The 25,287-nt window shown below is 37.2% G+C and overlaps 1 protein-coding gene across 3 annotated transcripts in view; it reads right to left on the bottom strand.

Annotated features, from left to right (window-relative positions):
- Positions 1 to 25,287, bottom strand: part of rint1 (RAD50 interactor 1) — a 26,098-nt gene extending 811 nt beyond the window's left edge. Inside the window, exons 1-14 of one of the 3 annotated variants that reach the window (XM_065951295.1) lie at positions 24,872 to 25,287; positions 23,972 to 24,097; positions 22,008 to 22,123; positions 21,073 to 21,246; positions 20,834 to 20,974; positions 4,834 to 5,017; positions 3,620 to 3,730; positions 3,134 to 3,359; positions 2,809 to 2,946; positions 2,432 to 2,526; positions 1,804 to 1,908; positions 1,367 to 1,587; positions 1,048 to 1,228; positions 446 to 564 (exon numbers count right to left, since the gene is read on the bottom strand). In XM_065951295.1, coding sequence (XP_065807367.1) covers positions 446 to 564; positions 1,048 to 1,228; positions 1,367 to 1,587; positions 1,804 to 1,908; positions 2,432 to 2,526; positions 2,809 to 2,946; positions 3,134 to 3,359; positions 3,620 to 3,730; positions 4,834 to 5,017; positions 20,834 to 20,974; positions 21,073 to 21,246; positions 22,008 to 22,123; positions 23,972 to 24,097; positions 24,872 to 25,201 — 2,267 coding nt within the window. In that variant the 5' untranslated portion in view covers positions 25,202 to 25,287. Of the gene's footprint in view, positions 1 to 445; positions 565 to 1,047; positions 1,229 to 1,366; positions 1,588 to 1,803; positions 1,909 to 2,431; positions 2,527 to 2,808; positions 2,947 to 3,133; positions 3,360 to 3,619; positions 3,731 to 4,833; positions 5,018 to 20,833; positions 20,975 to 21,072; positions 21,247 to 22,007; positions 22,124 to 22,725; positions 22,735 to 23,971; positions 24,098 to 24,871 lie in introns of those variants that run through there. The other 2 variants (XM_020638764.3, XM_065951296.1) reach the window with 2 other exon arrangements.

The raw sequence follows: 25,287 nt of genomic DNA, 5'->3' as shown, positions 1-25,287 counted from the left end.
GAATCTGTTTTTATACGTTGTATTAACACTCACTGGACTTTGAATACTGCACATTTTGTGTTCTTAGATTTCGTATACTCTATTACATAGATTTGTTATTACTTCTTATTATTTAAGTTCTTGCTATTTTGCGTCATTTCCCTTGTTAACTTTTTTTGCATCTATGCACCAAGACTAATCTCTTGTATGTGTGAATGTACTCTGATTCTGATTTAAAAAATGTTATATTTATAAAGTATATGTTTGAAAAAAAGGTGAGGTAGATAATGTTCACTTTACATTTTAATACCTGGGTAAGGGGGTTAGGTTGGACCTTATCCTGGGCACAAAACGTCAGTGGAACTTAATGAACACTTTCTATCTGAGTTTTATTTACTTATTTCAAATTGTACAAATCATTTAAGTCTCACACACACACAGTAGTATGAATGTCACACACACTTACTGTTTAAAGAAGTTCTCGGGTCTCTTGCAGTAATGTCCAAACAGAGGAAACAGATTTCTATTCATGTCGAACTGAAGCTGAGCAGCCCCCCCCTCACTGAAGTGATTACACAGGATCACCTGACACACACACACACACACACACACACACACACACACACACACACACACACACACACACACACACACACACACACACACACACACACACACACACACACACACACACACACACACACACACACACACACACACACACACACACACACACACACACACACACACACACACACACACACACACACACACACACACACACACACACACACACACACACACACACACACACAGTGTAACAGAAACACATGCGTCTGTAAAGAAATCTTTTTCTAATTCTCTGAGTTTAATTAATGATAAACAGTCTCAATGTTTAAGTTAAAATGTATATAAGTTGAATATCAAGAAACATTTAGATAAACACAGTCTGACAGTTTTTACTTCTATCTTATATATTACACAAAGTGTGACTGTATATATATATAAACTCATAAAATATACAAATAAAAGACATTAAACACAGTGTTGTGTTTTTCTGCGTCCTACCTCCTGGTACAGGAAGTTGTCGAGTCTCTCAGCGAGTCCTTGCCACGCCAGCTGGAACAGAGACAGACTTAGGACCTGATGGAGGTTCAACAGTCGGTCCCTCACACAAAGCATCACGGGACACGCTGAGCTAGACAGCATCATAGTGGACACGTCATGCTGGGAGGGGAGGGACAACCACCTAAAGAGTAACAACACAAAGCATCATGGGACACGCTAAGCTGGACAGCGTCCTGCTGGGAGGGGAGGGGGGGTTTAGGGTTAAAGTATTGTGTCTAAACTCCACACATAGGTTAAAGGGTTCATTGTGAGCTCTCACCTGTCCATGCAGTATGGTTTGGACTTTTCGGTTATTTCTCTCATGGTCCACTCCAGCAGCCGTCCCATCATGTCTGCTTTGAGTCGATCCAACAACGACAACAATCCTTCAAACAAAGAACCTTCCAGCGAAGCCAGACGACCCACCTCCATCACTCCCAGTCCTCCCAGTACCGCCTCCTCCTCGAGGGATACCGCTGCCTGCTGCAGCTGTAGAAAGAACTGAAGAAGAAGAAACACTGGACTGTCAGAGAAAAAACATAACCTTCTCCTCCACTTAATCATTCCCCCTAACAACCCCTAAGTAAACCATGACTAAAGGAAGACGTTTAGATTTCATCATATTTCCTTGTTTAGTAATGAACAATCAGAACACTGATAATAATGTCTAAAGTCATTTCATATGAAATCAAAGTCTCGTGAATAATCTACACTCACCACATTGTCTCCCCAGTCTCCCAGGATGGTGCAGATGTAGTTCACAGCATTCAGGATGGCACAATAACGAGCGGAGAGTGGAGAGCGAGATTCCTCCTTCATCACCTGGAGAACGATAAAAAAAAAAAAATCAAACCTCTCTTTCTGTATTATCTCGTTTAAACTTCTGCCATTAATTCATGTCGGAACTGACCATGGACACGGTTCAGTCCTCTACTTAATGGTGTCAATATTTAGGATGGATTTGATTCTGATTATAATTCTAAGATGTGGATGTTGTTGATGACAATATTTTTTTATCTTAAAAAAAAGTGCCTGGTCACTTCCTGTCAGCACCTGTGCTCTTCCTCTGGTCACTTCCTGTCAGCACATGTGTGTCCGATCAGACTTAAAGCTGTCTGTTTGCACTTCCTGTTGTTGTTTCCTCTCTCTCTCCTTGCTCGTGTTGTTCTTACTCTCTGATGTTTGTCACTTTGGATAAATGGGTCTGATAAATGAAGTGTAAAATTGTACTCAAACATTAACTCCTGAATCTCTTCGTCCAGTTTCATGTCTTTCTCAGTAGAATTTTTCATCTGCAGTAATTCAATATTATTTGAAAATAACAGAGCGTATATTGCTTTGTTACCTGTGTGAGTCGTATGCGAAAGTCATCCACCAGTTCTCGCTGCAGCTCCAGAAACTTCAGCTGTGCGGAGGGAGAGGGTAACGGCCGGTATCGCTCTGAGCGCAGTAAGACCAAAGACAAAACACTGAATTAAAACAATGATAACGACTACGATACCCCAATAATGTGCACTTGTTTTAAAGCATTAGAAATCTAAATCTGTGAGCTGAACCCCTCATGGTCCCTGCTTAGCCCAAAAATATTAAGGCCATCTGACTCCGCCCATATCCCTCTGTTATTGGCCGATCTGAGATCACAGCATGTATTTGATAATATATTTGAAATAAAGAGTCAGAAAGTATGTGCAGAGTATCTTTTATAATAAGAGTGCGTCTCACCTGTGATGACCTGCAGCAGAGTCATGAACGTCTCAGCACAATCTGGAGCCTTCAGCTCGTCCAGATCACTGATGTCTTTATACTGCGAGCTCCACGCCCCGTCTGCAGACAGCATGGCATCCATCTTCTCCACCGCCACTGGACCCGGAAATGACTATATTACTACACCACCACTGGACAACATTATAACTTTATATTATATATACTGCACCATTACATTTATTCAAGATATTTGTATATTGTATTTATTTGATATATATATATATCTTTATATTCTATTCATTGTTGGTATCATATTAACACCAGTGTGACGCTCTTTACTCACTCTTCTTCTCAACTGTGAGCCACTTCTGCAGGATGGAGTCCTCCAGCAGCAGGTGGAGCAAGCCTGGCAGCACTGCTGGGTAAGAGTGGTTACTCCTCAACTCCTTCTCAAACTGTAGCACCTCCTCCACCAGGTGGCAGAAGAGAGCATCCTCGTAGAGCAGCTTGGAGGCATCACTCGACACCTTCTCCTGCACCAGAGACAGCAGGCCACGACACAGCTCCACCTACAGACAGAGTGATACATTACAGCTCCACCTACAGACAGTGATACATTACAGCGCCACCTACAGACAGAGCAATGCATTACAGCTCCACCTACAGACAGAGCAATGCATTACAGCTCCACCTACAGACAGAGTGATACATTACAGCTCCACCTACAGACAGAGCAATGCATTACAGCTCCACCTACAGACAGAGTGATACATTAAAGCTCCACCTACAGACCACCTTTAAAAGGGAACACTATTTCTCAGCATCTTACCCGGGCGCTGATGGAGGCTCCAGCTCGGTCCAGGATGGGCTGGATTTTTTCCTCCATGAAGGTGGAGCTATTTCCAATCCACATCAGAACCTGAGTGAGGTACCATTCCGGCTGCAAGTAAAGGCACAACAACAATTTTAGGATTTACACACATACAATGAGCTCTGTCTCAGCTGTAGTAGAGAAACTCAGGTGTGTGTATATATGAATGGTTCACATGCAAAGTTTAGAAAATGTAACCCTGTTCAGAGTGTAATTTCAAGATGCCATATTTGGACCCCCTATGAAACTACAATGCAGTCTCTGTGATGCCTAGAATCCCAACTTGCAACACATTCTAACTGGCTCCAAATCAGCCTTGACCCACAGCTGGTACAGAAGCCATTATGACCAAGTGCTCAGAAAACTGACAGAAGTGTTGGAGGAACGTAAGCTTGAAGCCAACAGAACCAGCCCTCAAGCCTCAGTTCAGTTTCCATCCGGACTAGCCACAAATGTATCAAGGCCAGACATCATCATGTGGTCCTTCTCTGCCAAGTAGGTAATCATGGAGGCAGCTTTCGAGAGGATAAAGGAGAAGTACATCTAGCTCGCTGCAGCATGCACAGAAGCAGGGTTGAAGGCATACACCTACCCCATGGAAGTCAGATGCACAGGCTTTGTTGGAAAATCAACTCACCGGCAATTGAAAACCCTCGGTGGCGTAGGGTTGGAAAAAAAAAAAAAAAAAAGGAAGGCACTGAGAGGTAGAAAAGGGTGTTGCTATGTGTGGCTCGGCAGAAGAGTCCAAACGTGGGGAAACCAAGGTTCTTAGGGCCATCCGCAGGGAGCGGTACAGAGGGACTAAACATCTGTGAAGGGTGGCTTACAGCTGAAAACTCCACAGCTGCCCCACTGGCCGAGGAGCGACAGGTAGAAATACCTTGCCAGGGACGAATACCTGTGCTTTCAGCTAAGTCCCTGTGACGTTTCTCCTTCAATATGAATTTTGCAGAGGAGTAATGGGGGGGGGGGGGGGGGGGGACAAATGGACCCCATCTGTACTATATTCAGAGGTAGTAACAGAGGTGTCCCAAGGGCGAGACAGGATGGGCAGAGCCAGTGGGGTGGTCAGCAGAGTGTGTGTGTGTGTGCATGTCTGACTGTGTATGTGGAGCTTCATTACAGCGCTGTATTTATTATGTGTGTATAGAGTGTATGTGTAAGGCTGGTACCTTGCTGAGGGAGTTGGTCTGTCGATTTCCATAGAAATGGTATCTGAACCTCCTGTTGAGCGGCAGTAGCATAATCTGGATTGGCAGGCAGAGGGGCGGTGCCTGAGAGAGAGGTGTGGCTGATGAACCAGGTGGGAAGGAGGATACAAAAGAGACTGAAGCTCTCTGTGAGATGAGGTCATCACTGGCAGGTAAGTTAAAAAAAAAACAACCCTTGCTGATCGGGATTCATGTCATTAAAATAAAGCACTGCTTTCTATTCTGCCATTGGTGATTTTAAATATGCTATATACAGGTATCATACCTGTACATATAGTATATATGTAAACAGGAATATTGTAACATAGAATCAAACTATAGAGATGTACTGTGAAATACAATCAAACTATAGAGATGTACTGTGACATAGATTCAAACTAAAGAGGTGTACTGTGACATAGATTCAAACTATAGAGGTGTACTGTGACATAGAATCAAACAATAGAGATGTACTGTGACATAGAATCAAACTATAGAGATGTAATGACATAGAATCAAACTATAGAGGTGTACTGTGACATAGAATCAAACTATAGAGCTGTACTGATATAGAATCAAACTACAGAGGTGTACTGTGACATACAATCAAACTATAGAGGTGTACTGACAAAGAATCAAACTATAGAGGTGTATTGTCACATAGAATCAAACTACAGAGATGTACTGTGATATAGAATCAAACTATAGAGATGTACTGATATAGAATCAAACTATAGAGGTGTACTGACATAGAATCAAACTATAGAGGTGTACTGACAAAGAATCAAACTATAGAGGTGTACTGTGACATAGAATCAAACTATAGAGGTGTACTGACAAAGAATCAAACTATAGAGGTGTATTGTCACATAGAATCAAACTATAGAGATGTACTGTGATATAGAATCAAACGATAGAGATGTACTGATATAGAATCAAACTATAGAGGTGTACTGACATAGAATCAAACTATAGAGGTGTACTGTGACATACAATCAAACTATAGAGGTGTACTGACAAAGAATCAAACTATAGAGGTGTATTGTCACATAGAATCAAACTACAGAGATGTACTGTGATATAGAATCAAACTATAGAGGTGTACTGACATAGAATCAAACTATAGAGGTGTACTGTGACATAGAATCAAACTATAGAGGTGTACTGACAAAGAATCAAACTATAGAGGTGTATTGTCACATAGAATCAAACTATAGAGATGTACTGTGATATAGAATCAAACGATAGAGATGTACTGATATAGAATCAAACTATAGAGGTGTACTGACATAGAATCAAACTATAGAGGTGTACTGTGACATAGAATCAAACTATAGAGGTGTACTGACAAAGAATCAAACTATAGAGGTGTATTGTCACATAGAATCAAACTACAGAGATGTACTGTGATATAGAATCAAACTATAGAGGTGTACTGACATAGAATCAAACTATAGAGGTGTACTGTGACATAGAATCAAACTATAGAGGTGTATTGTCACATAGATTCAAACTATAGAGATGTACTGTGATATAGAATCAAACTATAGAGATGTACTGATATAGAATCAAACTATAGAGGTGTACTGACAAAGAATCAAACTATAGAGGTGTACTGTGACATACAATCAAACTATAGAGGTGTACTGACAAAGAATCAAACTATAGAGGTGTATTGTCACATAGAATCAAACTACAGAGATGTACTGTGATATAGAATCAAACTATAGAGGTGTACTGACATAGAATCAAACTATAGAGGTGTACTGTGACATAGAATCAAACTATAGAGGTGTATTGTCACATAGAATCAAACTACAGAGATGTACTGTGATATAGAATCAAACTATAGAGATGTACTGATATAGAATCAAACTATAGAGGTGTACTGACAAAGAATCAAACTATAGAGGTGTATTGTCACATAGAATCAAACTACAGAGATGTACTGTGATATAGAATCAAACTATAGAGATGTACTGATATAGAATCAAACTATAGAGGTGTACTGACATAGAATCAAACTATAGAGGTGTACTGTGACATAGAATCAAACTATAGAGATGTACTGTCACATAGAATCAAACTATAGAGGTGTACTGTGAAATAAAATCAAACTATAGAGATGTACTGTCACATAAAATCAAACTATAGAGGTGTATTGTCACATAGAATCAAACTACAGAGATGTACTGTGATATAGAATCAAACTATAGAGATGTACTGATATAGAATCAAACTATAGAGGTGTACTGACATAGAATCAAACTATAGAGGTGTACTGTGACATAGAATCAAACTATAGAGATGTACTGTCACATAGAATCAAACTATAGAGGTGTACTGTGAAATAAAATCAAACTATAGAGATGTACTGTCACATAAAATCAAACTATAGAGGTGTATTGTCACATAGAATCAAACTACAGAGATGTACTGTGATATAGAATCAAACTATAGAGATGTACTGATATAGAATCAAACTATAGAGGTGTACTGACATAGAATCAAACTATAGAGGTGTACTGTGACATAGAATCAAACGATAGAGATGTACTGTCACATAGAATCAAACTATAGAGGTGTACTGTGAAATAGAATCAAACTATAGAGATGTATTGTCACATAAAATCAAACTATAGAGGTGTATTGTCACATAGAATCAAACTACAGAGATGTACTGTGATATAGAATCAAACTATAGAGATGTACTGATATAGAATCAAACTATAGAGATGTACTGATATAGAATCAAACTATAGAGGTGTACTGACATAGAATCAAACTATAGAGGTGTACTGTGATATAGAATCAAACTATAGAGATGTACTGATATAGAATCAAACTATAGAGGTGTACTGTGACATAGAATCAAACTAAAGAGATGTACTGTGACATAGAATCAAACAATAGAGATGTACTGTGACATAGAATCAAATTATAGAGATGTACTGTGACATAGAATCAAACTATAGAGGTGTACTGTGACATAGATTCAAACTATAGAGGTGTACTGTGACATAGAATCAAACTATAGAGGTGTACTGTGACATACAATCAAACTAAAGAGATGTACTGTGACATAGAATCAAATAATAGAGATGTACTGTCACATAGAATCAAACTATAGAGGTGTACAGATATAGAATCAAATTATAGAGATGTACTGTGACATAGAATCAAACTATAGAGGTGTACTGTGAAATAGAATCAAACTATAGAGATGTACTGTCACATAAAATCAAACTATAGAGGTGTATTGTCACATAGAATCAAACTACAGAGATGTACTGTGATATAGAATCAAACTATAGAGATGTACTGTGATATAGAATCAAACTATAGAGATGTACTGATATAGAATCAAACTATAGAGGTGTACTGTGACATAAAATCAAACTAAAGAGATGTACTGTCACATAGAATCAAACTATAGAGGTGTACAGTCACACAGAATCAAACTAAAGAGATGTACTGTCACATAGAATCAAACTATAGAGGTGTACTGTGAAATAGAATCAAACTATAGAGATGTACTGTCACATAGAATCAAACTATAGAGATGTACTGTGATATAGAATCAAACTATAGAGATGTACTGATATAGAATCAAACTATAGAGGTGTACTGTGATATAGAATCAAACTATAGAGATGTACTGATATAGAATCAAACTATAGAGGTGTACTGTGACATAGAATCAAACTAAAGAGATGTACTGTGACATAGAATCAAACTATAGAGGTGTACTGTGACATAGAATCAAACTATAGAGGTGTACTGTGACATACAATCAAACTAAAGAGATGTACTGTGACATAGAATCAAATAATAGAGATGTACTGTCACATAGAATCAAACTATAGAGGTGTACAGATATAGAATCAAATTATAGAGATGTACTGTGACATAGAATCAAGCTATAGAGGTGTACTGTGAAATAGAATCAAACTATAGAGATGTACTGTCACATAGAATCAAACTATAGAGGTGTATTGTCACATAGAATCAAACTACAGAGATGTACTGTGATATAGAATCAAACTATAGAGATGTACTGATATAGAATCAAACTATAGAGGTGTACTGACATAGAATCAAACTATAGAGGTGTACTGTGACATAGAATCAAACTATAGAGATGTACTGTCACATAGAATCAAACTATAGAGGTGTACTGTGAAATAGAATCAAACTATAGAGATGTACTGTGATATAGAATCAAACTATAGAGATGTACTGATATAGAATCAAACTATAGAGGTGTACTGTGACAGAATCAAACTATAGAGGTGTACTGACATAGAATCAAACTATAGAGGTGTACTGTGACATAAAATCAAACTAAAGAGGTGTACTGTGACATAGAATCAAACTATAGAAGTGTACCGTGACATAGAATCAAACTATAGAGATGTACTGTCACATAGATTCAAACTATAGAGGTGTACTGTCACATAGAATCAAACTATGGAGATGTACTGTGATATAGAATCAAACTATAGAGATGTACTGATATAGAATCAAACTATAGAGGTGTACTGTGACATAGAATCAAACTATAGAGGTGTACTGACATAGAATCAAACTATAGAGGTGTACTGTGACATAGAATCCAACTAAAGAGATGTACTGTGACATAGAATCAAACAATAGAGATGTACTGTGACATAGAATCAAACTATAGAGGTGTACTGTGACATAGATTCAAACTATAGAGCTGTACTGATATAGAATCAAACTACAGAGGTGTACTGTGACATACAATCAAACTATAGAGGTGTACTGACATATAATCAAACAATAGAGATGTACTGTGACATATAATCAAATTATAGAGATGTACTGACATATAATCAAACAATAGAGATGTACTGTGACATAGAATCAAACTATAGAGATGTACTGATATAGAATCAAACTATAGAGGTGTACTGTGACATAGAATCAAGCTATAGAGGTGTACTGTGACATAGATTCAAACTATAAAGATGTACTGTGACATAGAATCAAACTATAGAGGTGCACTGTCACATAGATTCAAACTATAGAGGTGTACAGACATATAATCAAACTATAGAGATGTACTGTGACATAGAATCAAACTATAGAGGTGTACTGTGACATAGATTCAAACTATAGAGGTGTACTGTGACATAGAACCAAACTATAGAGATGTACTGTGATATAGAATCAAACTATAGAGATGTAATAACATAGAATCACACTATAGAGGTGTACTGTGACATAGATTCAAACTATAGAGATGTACTGTGACATAGATTCAAACTATAGAGATATACTGTGACATAGAATCAAACTATAGAGGTGTACTGTGACATAGAATCAAACTAAAGAGGTGTACTGTGACATAGATTCAAACTAAAGAGGTGTACTGTCGCATAGATTCAAACTATAGAGATGTACTGACATAGAATCAAACTATAGAGATGTACTGACATATAATCAAACTATAGAGATGTACTGTGAAATAGAATCAAACTATAGAGATGTAATGACAGAGAATCAAACTGTAGAGGTGTACTGTGACATAAAATCAAACTAAAGAGATGTACTGTCACATAGAATCAAACTATAGAGGTGTACCGTGACATAGAATCAAACTATAGAGATGTACTGTCACATAGATTCAAACTATAGAGGTGTACTGTCACATAGAATCAAACTATGGAGATGTACTGTGATATAGAATCAAACTATAGAGATGTACTGATATAGAATCTAACTATAGAGGTGTACTGTGACATAGAATCAAACTATAGAGGTGTACTGACATAGAATCAAACTATAGAGGTGTACTGTGACATAGAATCAAACTATAGAGCTGTACTGATATAGAATCAAACTACAGAGGTGTACTGTGACATAAAATCAAACTAAAGAGATGTACTGTCACATAGAATCAAACTATAGAGGTGTACCGTGACATAGAATCAAACTATAGAGATGTACTGTCACATAGATTCAAACTATAGAGGTGTACTGTCACATAGAATCAAACTATGGAGATGTACTGTGATATAGAATCAAACTATAGAGATGTACTGATATAGAATCTAACTATAGAGGTGTACTGTGACATAGAATCAAACTATAGAGGTGTACTGACATAGAATCAAACTATAGAGGTGTACTGTGACATAGAATCCAACTAAAGAGATGTACTGTGACATAGAATCAAACAATAGAGATGTACTGTGACATAGAATCAAACTATAGAGATGTGATGACATAGAATCAAACTATAGAGGTGTACTGTGACATAGATTCAAACTATAGAGCTGTACTGATATAGAATCAAACTACAGAGGTGTACTGTGACATACAATCAAACTATAGAGGTGTACTGACAAAGAATCAAACTACAGAGATGTACTGTCACATAGAATCAAACTATAGAGGTGTATTGTCACATAGAATCAAACTACAGAGATGTACTGTGATATAGAATCAAACTATAGAGGTGTACTGTGACATAGAATCAAACAATAGAGATGTACTGTGACATAGAATCAAATTATAGAGATGTACTGACATAGAATCAAACTATAGAGATGTACTGTCACATAGATTCAAACTATAGAGGTGTACTGTCACATAGAATCAAACTATGGAGATGTACTGTGATATAGAATCAAACTATAGAGATGTACTGATATAGAATCAAACTACAGAGGTGTACTGTGACATACAATCAAACTATAGAGGTGTACTGACATATAATCAAACAATAGAGATGTACTGTGACATATAATCAAATTATAGAGATGTACTGACATATAATCAAACAATAGAGATGTACTGTGACATAGAATCAAACTATAGAGATGTACTGATATAGAATCAAACTATAGAGGTGTACTGTGACATAGAATCAAACTAAAGAGATGTACTGTGACATAGAATCAAACAATAGAGATGTACTGTGACATAGAATCAAACTATAGAGATGTACTGTGACATAGAATCAAACTATAGAGGTGTACTGTGACATAGATTCAAACTATAGAGGTGTACTGTGACATAGATTCAAACTATAGAGGTGTACTGTGACATAGAATCAAACTATAGAGGTGTACTGTGATATCGAATCAAACTAAAGAGATGTACTGTGACATAGAATCAAACAATAGAGATGTACTGTGACATAGAATCAAACTATAGAGGTGTACTGTGACATAGATTCAAACTATAGAGGTGTACTGTGACATAGATTCAAACTATAGAGGTGTACTGTGACATAGAATCAAACTATAGAGGTGTACTGTGACATAGAATCAAACTAAAGAGATGTACTGTGACATAGAATCAAATAATAGAGATGTACTGTCACATAGAATCAAACTATAGAGGTGTACAGACATAGAATCAAACTATAGAGATGTACTGTGACATAGAATCAAGCTATAGAGGTGTACTGTGACATAGATTCAAACTATAAAGATGTACTGTGACATAGAATCAAACTATAGAGGTGCACTGTCACATAGATTCAAACTATAGAGGTGTACAGACATATAATCAAACTATAGAGATGTACTGTGACATAGAATCAAACTATAGAGGTGTACTGTGACATAGATTCAAACTATAGAGGTGTACTGTGACATAGAACCAAACTATAGAGATGTACTGTGATATAGAATCAAACTATAGAGATGTAATAACATAGAATCACACTATAGAGGTGTACTGTGACATAGATTCAAACTATAGAGATGTACTGTGACATAGATTCAAACTATAGAGATATACTGTGACATAGAATCAAACTATAGAGGTGTACTGTGACATAGAATCAAACTAAAGAGGTGTACTGTGACATAGATTCAAACTAAAGAGGTGTACTGTCGCATAGATTCAAACTATAGAGATGTACTGACATAGAATCAAACTATAGAGATGTACTGACATATAATCAAACTATAGAGATGTACTGTGAAATAGAATCAAACTATAGAGATGTAATGACAGAGAATCAAACTGTAGAGGTGTACTGTGACATAAAATCAAACTAAAGAGATGTACTGTCACATAGAATCAAACTATAGAGGTGTACCGTGACATAGAATCAAACTATAGAGATGTACTGTCACATAGATTCAAACTATAGAGGTGTACTGTCACATAGAATCAAACTATGGAGATGTACTGTGATATAGAATCAAACTATAGAGATGTACTGATATAGAATCTAACTATAGAGGTGTACTGTGACATAGAATCAAACTATAGAGGTGTACTGACATAGAATCAAACTATAGAGGTGTACTGTGACATAGAATCAAACTATAGAGCTGTACTGATATAGAATCAAACTACAGAGGTGTACTGTGACATAAAATCAAACTAAAGAGATGTACTGTCACATAGAATCAAACTATAGAGGTGTACCGTGACATAGAATCAAACTATAGAGATGTACTGTCACATAGATTCAAACTATAGAGGTGTACTGTCACATAGAATCAAACTATGGAGATGTACTGTGATATAGAATCAAACTATAGAGATGTACTGATATAGAATCTAACTATAGAGGTGTACTGTGACATAGAATCAAACTATAGAGGTGTACTGACATAGAATCAAACTATAGAGGTGTACTGTGACATAGAATCCAACTAAAGAGATGTACTGTGACATAGAATCAAACAATAGAGATGTACTGTGACATAGAATCAAACTATAGAGATGTGATGACATAGAATCAAACTATAGAGGTGTACTGTGACATAGATTCAAACTATAGAGCTGTACTGATATAGAATCAAACTACAGAGGTGTACTGTGACATACAATCAAACTATAGAGGTGTACTGACAAAGAATCAAACTACAGAGATGTACTGTCACATAGAATCAAACTATAGAGGTGTATTGTCACATAGAATCAAACTACAGAGATGTACTGTGATATAGAATCAAACTATAGAGGTGTACTGTGACATAGAATCAAACAATAGAGATGTACTGTGACATAGAATCAAATTATAGAGATGTACTGACATAGAATCAAACTATAGAGATGTACTGTCACATAGATTCAAACTATAGAGGTGTACTGTCACATAGAATCAAACTATGGAGATGTACTGTGAAATAGAATCAAACTATAGAGATGTACTGATATAGAATCAAACTACAGAGGTGTACTGTGACATACAATCAAACTATAGAGGTGTACTGACATATAATCAAACAATAGAGATGTACTGTGACATATAATCAAATTATAGAGATGTACTGACATATAATCAAACAATAGAGATGTACTGTGACATAGAATCAAACTATAGAGATGTACTGATATAGAATCAAACTATAGAGGTGTACTGTGACATAGAATCAAACTAAAGAGATGTACTGTGACATAGAATCAAACAATAGAGATGTACTGTGACATAGAATCAAACTATAGAGATGTACTGTGACATAGAATCAAACTATAGAGGTGTACTGTGACATAGATTCAAACTATAGAGGTGTACTGTGACATAGATTCAAACTATAGAGGTGTACTGTGACATAGAATCAAACTATAGAGGTGTACTGTGATATCGAATCAAACTAAAGAGATGTACTGTGACATAGAATCAAACAATAGAGATGTACTGTGACATAGAATCAAACTATAGAGGTGTACTGTGACATAGATTCAAACTATAGAGGTGTACTGTGACATAGATTCAAACTATAGAGGTGTACTGTGACATAGAATCAAACTATAGAGGTGTACTGTGACATAGAATCAAACTAAAGAGATGTACTGTGACATAGAATCAAATAATAGAGATGTACTGTCACATAGAATCAAACTATAGAGGTGTACAGACATAGAATCAAACTATAGAGATGTACTGTGACATAGAATCAAGCTATAGAGGTGTACTGTGACATAGATTCAAACTATAAAGATGTACTGTGACATAGAATCAAACTATAGAGGTGCACTGTCACATAGATTCAAACTATAGAGGTGTACAGACATATAATCAAACTATAGAGATGTACTGTGACATAGAATCAAACTATAGAGGTGTACTGTGACATAGATTCAAACTATAGAGGTGTACTGTGACATAGAACCAAACTATAGAGATGTACTGTGATATAGAATCAAACTATAGAGATGTAATAACATAGAATCACACTATAGAGGTGTACTGTGACATAGATTCAAACTATAGAGATGTACTGTGACATAGATTCAAACTATAGAGATATACTGTGACATAGAATCAAACTATAGAGGTGTACTGTGACATAGAATCAAACTAAAGAGGTGTACTGTGACATAGATTCAAACTAAAGAGGTGTACTGTCGCATAGATTCAAACTATAGAGATGTACTGACATAGAATCAAACTATAGAGATGTACTGACATATAATCAAACTATAGAGATGTACTGTGAAATAGAATCAAACTATAGAGATGTAATGACAGAGAATCAAACTGTAGAGGTGTACTGTGACATAAAATCAAACTAAAGAGATGTACTGTCACATAGAATCAAACTATAGAGGTGTACCGTGACATAGAATCAAACTATAGAGATGTACTGTCACATAGATTCAAACTATAGAGGTGTACTGTCACATAGAATCAAACTATGGAGATGTACTGTGATATAGAATCAAACTATAGAGATGTACTGATATAGAATCTAACTATAGAGGTGTACTGTGACATAGAATCAAACTATAGAGGTGTACTGACATAGAATCAAACTATAGAGGTGTACTGTGACATAGAATCAAACTATAGAGCTGTACTGATATAGAATCAAACTACAGAGGTGTACTGTGACATAAAATCAAACTAAAGAGATGTACTGTCACATAGAATCAAACTATAGAGGTGTACCGTGACATAGAATCAAACTATAGAGATGTACTGTCACATAGATTCAAACTATAGAGGTGTACTGTCACATAGAATCAAACTATGGAGATGTACTGTGATATAGAATCAAACTATAGAGATGTACTGATATAGAATCTAACTATAGAGGTGTACTGTGACATAGAATCAAACTATAGAGGTGTACTGACATAGAATCAAACTATAGAGATGTACTGTCACATAGATTCAAACTATAGAGGTGTACTGTCACATAGAATCAAACTATGGAGATGTACTGTGATATAGAATCAAACTATAGAGATGTACTGATATAGAATCAAACTACAGAGGTGTACTGTGACATACAATCAAACTATAGAGGTGTACTGACATATAATCAAACAATAGAGATGTACTGTGACATATAATCAAATTATAGAGATGTACTGACATATAATCAAACAATAGAGATGTACTGTGACATAGAATCAAACTATAGAGATGTACTGATATAGAATCAAACTATAGAGGTGTACTGTGACATAGAATCAAACTAAAGAGATGTACTGTGACATAGAATCAAACAATAGAGATGTACTGTGACATAGAATCAAACTATAGAGATGTACTGTGACATAGAATCAAACTATAGAGGTGTACTGTGACATAGATTCAAACTATAGAGGTGTACTGTGACATAGATTCAAACTATAGAGGTGTACTGTGACATAGAATCAAACTATAGAGGTGTACTGTGATATCGAATCAAACTAAAGAGATGTACTGTGACATAGAATCAAACAATAGAGATGTACTGTGACATAGAATCAAACTATAGAGGTGTACTGTGACATAGATTCAAACTATAGAGGTGTACTGTGACATAGATTCAAACTATAGAGGTGTACTGTGACATAGAATCAAACTATAGAGGTGTACTGTGACATAGAATCAAACTAAAGAGATGTACTGTGACATAGAATCAAATAATAGAGATGTACTGTCACATAGAATCAAACTATAGAGGTGTACAGACATAGAATCAAACTATAGAGATGTACTGTGACATAGAATCAAGCTATAGAGGTGTACTGTGACATAGATTCAAACTATAAAGATGTACTGTGACATAGAATCAAACTATAGAGGTGCACTGTCACATAGATTCAAACTATAGAGGTGTACAGACATATAATCAAACTATAGAGATGTACTGTGACATAGAATCAAACTATAGAGGTGTACTGTGACATAGATTCAAACTATAGAGGTGTACTGTGACATAGAACCAAACTATAGAGATGTACTGTGATATAGAATCAAACTATAGAGATGTAATAACATAGAATCACACTATAGAGGTGTACTGTGACATAGATTCAAACTATAGAGATGTACTGTGACATAGATTCAAACTATAGAGATATACTGTGACATAGAATCAAACTATAGAGGTGTACTGTGACATAGAATCAAACTAAAGAGGTGTACTGTGACATAGATTCAAACTAAAGAGGTGTACTGTCGCATAGATTCAAACTATAGAGATGTACTGACATAGAATCAAACTATAGAGATGTACTGACATAGAATCAAACTATAGAGGTGTACCGTGACATAGAATCAAACTATAGAGATGTACTGTCACATAGATTCAAACTATAGAGGTGTACTGTCACATAGAATCAAACTATGGAGATGTACTGTGATATAGAATCAAACTATAGAGATGTACTGATATAGAATCTAACTATAGAGGTGTACTGTGACATAGAATCAAACTATAGAGGTGTACTGACATAGAATCAAACTATAGAGGTGTACTGTGACATAGAATCAAACTATAGAGCTGTACTGATATAGAATCAAACTACAGAGGTGTACTGTGACATAAAATCAAACTAAAGAGATGTACTGTCACATAGAATCAAACTATAGAGGTGTACCGTGACATAGAATCAAACTATAGAGATGTACTGTCACATAGATTCAAACTATAGAGGTGTACTGTCACATAGAATCAAACTATGGAGATGTAATGTGATATAGAATCAAACTATAGAGATGTACTGATATAGAATCTAACTATAGAGGTGTACTGTGACATAGAATCAAACTATAGAGGTGTACTGACATAGAATCAAACTATAGAGGTGTACTGTGACATAGAATCCAACTAAAGAGATGTACTGTGACATAGAATCAAACAATAGAGATGTACTGTGACATAGAATCAAACTATAGAGATGTGATGACATAGAATCAAACTATAGAGGTGTATTGTCACATAGATTCAAACTATAGAGCTGTACTGATATAGAATCAAACTACAGAGGTGTACTGTGACATACAATCAAACTATAGAGGTGTACTGACAAAGAATCAAACTACAGAGATGTACTGTCACATAGAATCAAACTATAGAGGTGTATTGTCACATAGAATCAAACTACAGAGATGTACTGTGATATAGAATCAAACTATAGAGGTGTACTGTGACATAGAATCAAACAATAGAGATGTACTGTGACATAGAATCAAATTATAGAGATGTACTGACATAGAATCAAACTATAGAGATGTACTGTCACATAGATTCAAACTATAGAGGTGTACTGTCACATAGAATCAAACTATGGAGATGTACTGTGATATAGAATCAAACTATAGAGATGTACTGATATAGAATCAAACTATAGAGGTGTACTGTGACATAGAATCAAACTATAGAGGTGTACTGACATAGAATCAAACTATAGAGGTGTACTGTGACATAGAATCCAACTAAAGAGATGTACTGTGACATAGAATCAAACAATAGAGATGTACTGTGACATAGAATCAAACTATAGAGGTGTACTGTGACATAGATTCAAACTATAGAGCTGTACTGATATAGAATCAAACTACAGAGGTGTACTGTGACATACAATCAAACTATAGAGGTGTACTGACATATAATCAAACAATAGAGATGTACTGTGACATATAATCAAATTATAGAGATGTACTGACATATAATCAAACAATAGAGATGTACTGTGACATAGAATCAAACTATAGAGATGTACTGATATAGAATCAAACTATAGAGGTGTACTGTGACATAGAATCAAACTAAAGAGATGTACTGTGACATAGAATCAAACAATAGAGATGTACTGTGACATAGAATCAAACTATAGAGATGTACTGTGACATAGAATCAAACTATAGAGGTGTACTGTGACATAGATTCAAACTATAGAGGTGTACTGTGACATAGATTCAAACTATAGAGGTGTACTGTGACATAGAATCAAACTATAGAGGTGTACTGTGATATCGAATCAAACTAAAGAGATGTACTGTGACATAGAATCAAACAATAGAGATGTACTGTGACATAGAATCAAACTATAGAGGTGTACTGTGACATAGATTCAAACTATAGAGGTGTACTGTGACATAGATTCAAACTATAGAGGTGTACTGTGACATATAATCAAACTATAGAGGTGTACTGTGACATAGAATCAAACTAAAGAGATGTACTGTGACATAGAATCAAATAATAGAGATGTACTGTCACATAGAATCAAACTATAGAGGTGTACAGACATAGAATCAAACTATAGAGATGTACTGTGACATAGAATCAAGCTATAGAGGTGTACTGTGACATAGATTCAAACTATAAAGATGTACTGTGACATAGAATCAAACTATAGAGGTGCACTGTCACATAGATTCAAACTATAGAGGTGTACAGACATATAATCAAACTATAGAGATGTACTGTGACATAGAATCAAACTATAGAGGTGTACTGTGACATAGATTCAAACTATAGAGGTGTACTGTGACATAGAACCAAACTATAGAGATGTACTGTGATATAGAATCAAACTATAGAGATGTAATAACATAGAATCACACTATAGAGGTGTACTGTGACATAGATTCAAACTATAGAGATGTACTGTGACATAGATTCAAACTATAGAGATATACTGTGACATAGAATCAAACTATAGAGGAGTACTGTGACATAGAATCAAACTAAAGAGGTGTACTGTGACATAGATTCAAACTAAAGAGGTGTACTGTCGCATAGATTCAAACTATAGAGATGTACTGACATAGAATCAAACTATAGAGATGTACTGACATATAATCAAACTATAGAGATGTACTGTGAAATAGAATCAAACTATAGAGATGTAATGACAGAGAATCAAACTGTAGAGGTGTACTGTGACATAAAATCAAACTAAAGAGATGTACTGTCACATAGAATCAAACTATAGAGGTGTACCGTGACATAGAATCAAACTATAGAGATGTACTGTCACATAGATTCAAACTATAGAGGTGTACTGTCACATAGAATCAAACTATGGAGATGTACTGTGATATAGAATCAAACTATAGAGATGTACTGATATAGAATCTAACTATAGAGGTGTACTGTGACATAGAATCAAACTATAGAGGTGTACTGACATAGAATCAAACTATAGAGGTGTACTGTGACATAGAATCCAACTAAAGAGATGTACTGTGACATAGAATCAAACAATAGAGATGTACTGTGACATAGAATCAAACTATAGAGATGTGATGACATAGAATCAAACTATAGAGGTGTACTGTGACATAGATTCAAACTATAGAGCTGTACTGATATAGAATCAAACTACAGAGGTGTACTGTGACATACAATCAAACTATAGAGGTGTACTGACAAAGAATCAAACTACAGAGATGTACTGTCACATAGAATCAAACTATAGAGGTGTATTGTCACATAGAATCAAACTACAGAGATGTACTGTGATATAGAATCAAACTATAGAGGTGTACTGACATAGAATCAAACTATAGAGGTGTACTGTGACATAGAATCAAACAATAGAGATGTACTGTGACATAGAATCAAATTATAGAGATTTACTGACATAGAATCAAACTATAGAGATGTACTGTGACATAGAATCAAACTAGAGGTGTACTGTGACATAGAATCAAACTACAGAGGTGTACTGACATAGAATCAAACTATAGAGGTGTACTGTCACATAGAATCAAACTATAGAGGTGTACAGGTTTGTGAACGCCCACACTGAAGGATACGAGGTCTGCAGAGCCAGCAGCTGTGTGACCAGCAGCTCCAGCTGGCTGTGGATCTCCTGACCGTTTGCAGTGGGAGTCAGTGATTGGGTCGGAGGGGAAATGATTGGCCAATGAAGTTGAGTAAGAACTTTTTCAAAATCACTTCAAAAAAAGAAAAGAAAAAGAGCACAATGAACAAGAACAATGTAACAGCGATCGATGTGTCATCAGAGCACTTCTAAGTGAGAGTGCAGGATTACCTAGAGAGTCGGTCCTTGATGATTTTGTGCCAGAAGAGAAGCGTTTTTCGGACAAAGTCCCGGAGGTAAATGCAACCCGACTCGTTTAGTCCAGCATCCAGACCAGCCATGCTGTCCACTGCCCTGATGGCCTCCCAGACACTGCTGGTCATCAGGCACTGCTGGACTGCAGCGCTACATTAAAAAGACAAGCCACTAGTAAGTGCAAGTCACCATTTTCATCAAGTCATCATAAACACCAGGGGCCCGTTTCAGAAAGAAGGTTGAACAAACTCAGTCTGACTCTGAGGTGATTTACCCTCAGGTGGGAAAATCAGAGTGTTTGGTTCCAGATCAGCTGATTTGAGTTTGTTAAATCAACTCTGAGTAGGTTCACTCTGTTCAGAGCGTGCACCACGACGATAAAAACCAACATTAATGGAGCCCCAATACTCCGATTCACCATGGTAACAGGTGACACACAGCAAATATGAATATATATCAGGTTTTAAGAAGGAAAAAAAAGTAACAGAGAAAACAATAAAGTCTATTAATTTAATATTTAATCAGAATTATAATATTGCAGGTAAACACTGGTGGAATGGTATTAAACCTACAATTTATTTTCATTAAGATGAAATCCAGCAGAAGAAAAGTGACTTTAAAACAGCTGAATGAAATTAAATATAAGAACAAACTACACTCATGGTGTTATTTGAATTATAGTTAAAAAAGGCTATTAAACAAATGTAGTAATGCAGCCCCTTCATCTCGAGGCTCCTCGCTACAAGACGCCATGTTCTACAAAATATTTTGTTTTATACACTATAGCCTACCTGACATACAATATCCAAAGAACCTGGATTTTTATTCAGAAAACAGTGAATAACCATTTACACATTAAGTCATCATAAACATCAAGTCATCAACCCCCCCTCCTCCCTCCTCCACAGTACCTGAGTTCCTCCACATGATGAAGGCACCGCAGGTACTTCATGTGTCTCTCTATGGTGTCCACTTGGTTCAGCGTCTGGCTGAGATTATCCATCCAGGACTGCGCCCCCTGCAGGTGCTAAATACATGAAATAAAGACAAACTGTTGCTGAGATCCACAAGATAAAGTCAGTAACCCTTACTCGAAGAAAAACATCATCAGGATCATAACATTAAAGATCAAGTTAGGTCAGGTAAAGATAAAAAATACCGGAAATCTCCACCTGCAGCTTCATACCTGAGACCTCTACCTGCAGCTTCATACCTGAGATCTCTACCTGCAGCTTCACACCTGAGACCTCTACCTGCAGCTTCACACCTGAGACCTCTACCTGCAGCTTCACACCTGAGACCTCTACCTGCAGCTTCACACCTGAGATCTCTACCTGCAGCTTCACACCTGAGATCTCTACCTGCAGCTTCACACCTGAGACCTCTACCTGCAGCTTCACACCTGAAACCTCTACCTGAGACCTCTACCTGCAGCTTCACACCTGAGACCTCTACCTGCAACTTCACACATGAGATCTCTACCTGCAGCTTCACACCTGAGACCTCTACCTGCAGCTTCACACCTGAGACCTCCACCTGCAGCTTCACACCTGAGACCTCTACCTGCAGCTTTGTACCTGACTCAACCCTATGGTCTGTTTATTGATGTATACAATGTTTGTCTTCCACCTGGTGCAGTGTGTTAACATGGCGATATACCCAGGTAACAAGTGAACCACCTTCATAGGAATGAAAACTCAGGGTACCCCAAATCCTGCTTCGTAGTACAGGCCAGTGTGTGGATGTTAGTGTGTACAGGTGTGTTTACCTGGTGCAGTGTGTTGATGTTAGTGTGTACAGGTGTGTTTACCTGGTGCAGTGTGTTGATGTTAGTGTGTACAGGTGTGTTTACCTGGTGCAGTGTGTTGATGTTAGTGTGTACAGGTGTGTTTACCTGGTGCAGTGTGTTGATGTTAGTGTGTACAGACTTAGACTTTCTTTACTGTCATTCAAACTTGTACTTTACAGTGCAGATAAGAACGAAATTTCGTTGCATTTGGCTCGTTGTAGTGCAGGATAAAAAACAGCAGCAAGTATTTACATAGAAAAATAAGGTGCAGATATAAATAGATATAAAAAGAAAAGCTATGAGTAAAATGACTATACAGATAAATATATTGCATGTTTGTGATATATGTTATACTGTATTTTACAGTCCAGTGAGGTAGTCCTGTGTGGGGGTTTGAGGGGGAATGGAGGGATTATTTTGTGTTCAAAAGTCTTGAACCTGGAAGTTCTGCTTCGGAGGCTGCGGAACCTCTTTCCAGAGTCCAGCAGCAAAAACAGTCCTTGGTGGGTGTGGGAGGTGTCTCTGCTGATTTTCTGAGCCCTGGTCAGACAGCGGATTTTTGAGTCTTAATGATCTTTTACGCCGTCCTCACCACTCTCTGCAGGGACTTCCAGTCGGAGGCACTGCAGGCTAATTGTAGCAGTCTTTAAACATGATGGTACCACAGCCTGGATCAGCGAGGTGTTGAAGATGTCTGTGAGAACCCCAGCCAGCTGGTCAGCACATTCCTTAAGCACCAGTCCCGGTATGTGGTCAGGGCCCGCTGCTTTCCGGGTGTTCACTCTCCTCAGGGTTCTCCGGACATCGGCTGTGTCCAGGCTGATTGACTGCTCATCGTAGCGAGGAATAGATTTCCTTGCTGGAGTGGTGTTGAGTGCCTCAAACCTTGCAAAGTAGTTGTTGAGGTCGTTGAGAAAGTTGATGTATTTGTGTCTGGTGTTCGTGGCGTCCTCGAAGAAGTCCTGCACATTCTGACTGTGAGCACGCTTTGCAACCTCTATGGCACAGTTCAGGTTGGCTATGGCTGTACAAGTGTGTGTACCTGGTGCAGTGTGTTGATGTTAGTGTGTACAGGTGTATGTATACCTGGTGCAGTGTGTTGGAGATGACTCGCTCTCTCTGCAGCAGCTTTTCCAGTGAACACTGAGCGTCCTCAGCAGCATTCAGAGCTGCAGATACTTTAGGAGGAACAGAGCAGGAGACAGAGAGAACCTGAAAGAATCACACACACATTAACAAATACACACAGATACAAATTATGCCTGTGCTGAAAAAATCGATATGGCAAAATATCGTCAGGTTCTCCTTGCAAATACATGTATTGATGCAGATGTTACTGAATGGATACGGCTGCAGAGCTGTGATGACAGTTTAGAAATTGACCTATGCAGCAGTTCACAGTATAGGCCTTAACACCATGACCATAGCTCTAAGATTAAAATATTTAAATGCATTTCAAGGATCTCTGAGGACCTGAATTGAAGTGTTTTAAGTTGTAGGATCCTTAATATAGTCCCTAAACCAACCCAGCCTCCACCATCGGACTGTGTCGTCCCTTAAAACATGGCTGTCCTCGTTAATGAACGGCCTCTCCTCCACCTCAGCGGCAAAGGAAGTGTGGACAACAGGAACGAGAGGAATACAAAGGAGAAATCCTTCCTGCATATGATCCCATATGCTCTTTGTAAAGCGTCTCAAAATAACACTTGTTATGAATTGGCACTATACGAATAAAGATTGATTGATTAATACGCCTCTGCTGTTATTCTCAACAATAAAGATCAGCTGTTTTAGTGAATTATGTGTAGGCCAGGATCATTATCCAAAATCAATCACTGGCTGTTTAACCGCATATCACCGATTTTAATGGCAGGTTTGTTTGTTTGTCTGTTTGTTCAAAGTGCTTCTGTGTGTTTTAAAGTTATGACGTCAGACGGTTAGGGTCGTGGTACTGTTTTTAATCAGCATGAGAGCAGGTGAGTGTACCTGTTCCTCCAGCTCGGTGTTCTCCTCTCTCAGTCTCTCCAGAAGGTCTCCCGCCTTCTTCAGAGACTTCAGGTCACCTCCGACCTCATTCAGCAGGAAGTCCAGCACCGACTCCTGCACCGAGTCCTGCAGGTGTCCCGGGTCTTCAGGGTTTAAAAAGTGATCTGTCTGTTTTCTCATGGTTTCTGCTTCGGACGCCGCCATCTTTTCTCCTTCGCTGTCAACAAACCAGCTGGCACGGAGCGGAAGTGGGCTCTCGGTTAATGTGTGCGTGGGCACGCTCCATGCGGGCGGTGTTGGTTTGAATGTTCCGGAAAGATTTGATCTCATCTATGTCCGTTTGTGACTTTTTACTTTTTTAAAGAAAAGCTGAAACTTCCATCTTTGGATTTAAACACGAGTCCTTTTTTCTACAA

This window comes from Labrus bergylta, chromosome 23 (genome assembly GCF_963930695.1).
Source record: "Labrus bergylta chromosome 23, fLabBer1.1, whole genome shotgun sequence".
In the NCBI taxonomy this organism is placed as follows: domain Eukaryota; kingdom Metazoa; phylum Chordata; class Actinopteri; order Labriformes; family Labridae; genus Labrus; species Labrus bergylta.
Note: the sequence above shows the minus strand (reverse complement) of the source record. Positions and strands in the feature narration are given on the sequence as shown.